The sequence below is a fragment of the Zea mays genome, chromosome 1, assembly GCF_902167145.1.
Source record: "Zea mays cultivar B73 chromosome 1, Zm-B73-REFERENCE-NAM-5.0, whole genome shotgun sequence".
NCBI classification, from domain to species: Eukaryota; Viridiplantae; Streptophyta; class Magnoliopsida; order Poales; family Poaceae; genus Zea; species Zea mays.
In genome coordinates, this window is record NC_050096.1 from 171,717,370 (window position 1) to 171,722,600 (window position 5,231).

At 42.9% G+C, this 5,231-nt stretch overlaps 1 protein-coding gene and 1 pseudogene across 1 annotated transcript; both read left to right on the forward strand.

Moving 5' to 3' along the window:
• Nucleotides 1-1,078: 1,078 nt before the first annotated feature.
• LOC111589915 (uncharacterized) lies at nucleotides 1,079-1,827 on the forward strand (annotated as a pseudogene).
• Nucleotides 1,828-1,842: 15 nt separating this feature from the next.
• Nucleotides 1,843-2,768, forward strand: LOC103645038 (chaperonin-like RbcX protein 2, chloroplastic). The gene is made up of 5 exons (XM_008668170.2): nucleotides 1,843-1,854; nucleotides 1,993-2,084; nucleotides 2,200-2,257; nucleotides 2,348-2,413; nucleotides 2,540-2,768. Exons 1-5 carry the CDS (start codon nucleotides 1,843-1,845, stop codon nucleotides 2,660-2,662), a joined length of 351 nt encoding a protein of 116 aa, XP_008666392.1. The 3' UTR covers nucleotides 2,663-2,768.
• The last annotated feature ends 2,463 nt before the right edge of the window (nucleotides 2,769-5,231 follow it).

A 5,231-nucleotide genomic window follows, 5' to 3' on the forward strand; every position in this document is an offset into this window, starting at 1 on the left:
GAATTTTCTTGAGTGTGCTCATTCCAACATGTGCAAGCCTTCTATGCTTTAGGCATTCAAGAGATGCTTTGGTAAAGAGGCAAGTCCTTAGGTTTGCATCTTCAAGAGAAATCCACTAAGTATAGGTTGCTATATCTAAAACCTTTGAATATCATTGACTCATCATCCATTTTAGACACAACAACCTCTGTAGGAGTGAATAAGCACTGAAGGCCAAGGTCACAAAGTTGACCCACATATAGTAAGTTGAAGCTTAATGGTGCAACCAATAGAACATTTGAAATTGAAAGATCATTTGAAATTGCCACCTTGTCAAGCCCTTGAACTTTTCTTTTTTAATTATCCCCAAAAGTGATTTTATCTTGTTCATCTAGTAAGGTGAACATTCATGGGTTGCCAGTCATATGTTGAGTGCATCCACTGTCAATTACCCAATGGCTCGCACTGGTCTTTAGTTCACCTACATGAACAAATAAATCAAGCTTCAACCTTGGGGGCCCTATTTTGCATAGGGCCAATAACTTTCTCAATCAAGGACTTTGCAACCCAAAATTGTCTAGGTCTACTCTTGCTTGGTGGACCTAAGAATGTTACTTTGACTTTTCCATTTGCAACTTTTCTTAGTACATAGTGAACATTGAATGCAAATGGTCTTGAGTGCTTTGGCAAGGGAGTTGGTGGTGTGGCTTTGCAGTTGTGGGCGAAATGTCCTTTTTTCCACACTCGTAGCACTTGATTGGCTTAGGAGTTTGTTTTGCCTTGTATTGACTTGTTGCTTTTTTTGCACAAAAGAATTGTATCCAATACCACTCTTATTATTTTTCATGACAGTGCTCATGAGTAACTCATTTTGAAGGTATTGGCCTTTGTTGAACTTTTGTACACTAGTGGCAAGATGTTCTTTCTCAAGCTTGAGTTTCTTGACTTCATCTCTAAGCCTTTCATCATCCACCGCCAACTCATTATTAACATCATTGCTTTATATGGCAATTTTTCCTTTAGAGGTTGCATCAGTCAAGTACTTCTTCAATTTCTAATTCTCTAGTGTCATGATCTCAACTTTTTCAATCAATTCATCATGGAGACTAGACTGATCAACATTGCTCGATCATCACATGAGGTTGCTACATCAATCTTAACAACAAGGTTAATAGCCTCATGTGTGTCATAAGATAAAAGCTCATTTGCAATAAGAAGATTATCATAATCAATTTTAATCTTTGTATAATCTCTACTACTCTATAAGACTCTAATGTGGGCGTCCACAGCTTCACCGTGGCTCCGCCCCTGAGATTGTCGCGCCCGCAGCCCCGCCTCCCAGGGATCCTCTCGCCTCTGCATCTCGCCATTGTTGCCGTCATTCTCGCACCCGCGCCCCTCCATTCTCGCCTCCGCCCCCGGATCTCTCGCCCCCACGACCTTCGATGGAAGCCCGCAATCTGCGCCCTTCCATCGCCGCAACGTACCGATCCCATTCCATTTTGCGAGAAGGGCGAGCGCATGCAGGGCTTCGCAGCGGCTGACGGTTCAATTGGAAGATCAACCACAGGGGGCAGGACTCCTAAATGAGCCGCCAACTGTTCTTCTCCTTCCCAATCATCGGCAATCCCACACGCTCTGGTGGCTAGGGCTGCAGGATTCGCAGGTGCGGCGTGCTGGGGTCGCCCAGGCGCGGAGTCGGCCACCAGGCAGCAGCTGTCGCCCCTCCACCGTACCTCGTTGTCGTCCGTCCACGGTACACCTCACCCGCGGCCATCGTCCCAACACCTCCACATACCACAGTACCAACGCGTGTATCGAGTTACAGTTCTCTCCATTTTCTTCTGAAGAGTGACACAGAGGATGCACACGCTGGTACTGTGGTATATCCTGATTGCTTGTGCCGGTTTTGGTCTCAATTTGGGTGGAGAAATTCAAAGCACTTGCTGTTTTTGCTCATTTCCTCCTCCGCCCTAGCTTTCCTGAACTTCCCCCTGCTGTTTGTGGTCGCAGCAACTGATGAACTACTTCACGTACAAGGCTGTGAGGACCGTGCTGACCCAGCTGTACGAGCTGAATCCGCCGAGCTACCGCTGGTCCTACAAGTAACACCAACACAGATCTAATCCTCTCTGTTATTATGCTCTGAATTCTTCCTGCTCACGGTCGTGTAAACATGCTTGTTTCTTGTGTTCGTTGTTCCATCTGCCGCACACGTAGCTTCGTCGCTGTCAACAAGCCTACCGACGGCAAGCATTTCCTCCGTGCTCTCGGTAAGGTATACGCACAGTCACACACACACACTGCACGTATAAATCCACAAAAGAGTGTACTCGGCAAGTCGGCCTCACACAGCAGCACCTTGCAGGAGAGGCAGGAGCTTGCTGAGCGAGTGATGGTCACCAGGCTTCACCTGTACGGGAAATGGATGAAGGTAACTACTTAAGCGAGTGCCGCTGCTGCAGCCTGCATGTCGCCGGCTTACATGAGGCCCAGGCACTTTGGTTTGGTTCTGGTTCTGGTTCTGGACGTGTAATGTAATCATCTGCCTGTCTATCAGAAATGCGACCATGCGAAGACGTACGAGAAGATCTCCGACGAGAACCTGGCGCTGATGCAGGAGCGGCTGATGGAGACGGTCATCTGGCCTACCGACGATAGCAGCACGGAGAAGATCGGCTGATGCCTGATGCCTGCCGAGGCGTCGAGTCCTTTCGGGTTGCTGATCAAGCTTAGCTCCTTCTATTAGCATGTAGAGCAGCACTTTGGGTTTCTCTATCAGTCAGCCACTCAGTCAGTGGGTTGTATATAATCGGAGTTGTAGTAGACAGTATACATTTCTCTGGGGCAGTGTTATTACAGTCAATCACTGTTTGAGGTGTTAATGGTGTGTTTGGTTTGTGGAGTCATTCTATGTTTCATGAGATGATGCATCATAAGTTTATTCCATCAATTTTGGTAGAATCAATTCACTCCTCATGTATATACTAATTATTAGCTTATGAGGAATGAGGAGGTGATGGATCGACTTATTCTATTCCACAAATCAAATAAAAAAATGAGGAGTGAGAAAAAGATTGATCACTTTGCTTCTCAAACCAAACACATCTTAACAGTGTCATTTTGCCCTCCCAATTAAACCTCTACAATCGGTCTAAGTGAAGCAAAAATGCTTACCATGTAGTAGCTAAATTTACATGTGCGGGGATATACGTTGTAATAAAATACCAGTATAATGCCAGTGCGTTGCAACGGCACACAAATTATTTCGATAAGTGTTAGTAAAAGCGACAGACAGATAGCCGATAACAAAATGATAATACCATAAATGCACAACTAATGCCAATTGGTTCAATAATAGAATAGTTTCAACATCTCCAACATAACCCCCGCATAATCACCCTCACATAGTTAAAGTTAATGTGATAATGAAAAAGGTAACACATAAGTTTCAAGGTTAACACATGCCCCAATGTAAGCAGCAGACTCCAAGTTGTAGCTGCCTGCCCTCCAGGTTTCCTCTTATTGATGCGCACTGCAATAAAAATATGCATTTGTCCATACCCGCAATGCTATGATCTTGACAAAACACCTCAAAGAGCGTTTCAAATATAATGTTTCAATTGGAGCTACACACAAGAGCGTTTCAAATAACCTCGCTTGGTCTGTATCTACATGCATTTTATTAAAGTTTCTTGTATTGGTTCGCTTTAACTGCTATCTGTTTTAGTTTTTTCAATTGCTGCAGTACGTGAAATTGCAAACATGTGGGATGTGTTTGACTGCTACGAATACGACATTGCTAATAGTGGCAAGAATCCAGCAAAGCGTCTAGCTCACTAAAACAAAACCTTTAGCACCATTTAGGTTTGTTTTTTCTTTATATTTGTGAGGAAAATCTCAATTTAAATATTTTGAGCATGTTCCATATTTTTTAGAATCTCAGTCTTACATGTTGTTGCTGCTTCACAAATTGACTACCTTTTTGTCCATTTATAGTGGTTGAACAATTTAGCCTTATGTATTAGAGTTTCTATTACAACATTCTTACCAGAGTCAGTTGTTAAAGAAAAGGTTGGCAAAAACTATAAGCCTATAACACCTTCAAAAGGGGTATAAAGTGGCAAAACATATTTAATGTATCTAGATTTTTATAGGAGCTCTCCTTGTGGTAGCATCTTTGAGGAAGGTGGTAACGAAAACTGAAATCTTGTATCCTAACTCCTTAATTCCTGATCAGGGTCGTTTCGAGATACTCTATGTCTAGGTCGTTTCTTCAATCAGATAACGGTGGCCATCACAGTCGAACTGGTGGGCCTGCTAGCGTCCCCAATGGTCGTGTCCTGGTCCGTGTGGTAGTGTTGCCGGACTTCTGATAGTTGCTTCGCCAGTACAGGTCGGTTGTTGTTCTCGAGATCAAGCTGGCTAAAAATTTGTACCTTTCTGGTTTCATTCATCTCGTGGTAGCATTTGCAGAGTGTTGTCGTCGACTGTATCTCCAAAATTCCTTTCGACGCCATTCAATTGCCTTCCTCCGACTATATTGTGATCATTGACCACCATTGTTCTCTGTATTATGCAGATCGTAGTGGAAGCATCATGGATGTTTAATATTGCAGTCCAAGGTAAGAAAGTATTGTAGAACCAAGCACAAAATCATCCAGGAAAAGCAAGAGTATCCACTGAAAAATAAGAGAACACAATAACATATTATAAAACAATTAAGATCATATTTTTATGCTGGAGTATTTAAGAAGGTTTTGAGCATATTTATTATTGCTGCAATTTTGAAGTTGGGTTAAGGTTTTTGACACTTCCATCATTCCCTCCATCTCCCCGTTTACATATTTTTCATATCACTCCCTAATTATTTAGTTGGGATCTCAATAATTGCTACTTGTAATAGAGCTCTACACGCCAATCTTGTTACACTTTTTTACATCATAGTGATCTTTGTGTATTGCGCACAACATCATGTACCTTACTACGTTTTCGTGCTTATTGAAATCCTGTGAGCCCTACTCAGTTTTGCCTATGTTTTGATTTTACCCACGGAGAAATATTGGCTGGGTGACTGTCATGAAGGCATGAACCTTAAAAAAGTTTGTTTTTTCAATTCTAAATATCTTGTGACTTATTTATATTGAGCATGTGTTTACAAATAATGTTCTCATCAGCTCATGCTCATGTGGTATTTTAAGCCCTACCTCTACATGGACGTCGTCCTCGCTTCCACGGTCACCGCGCTCCGG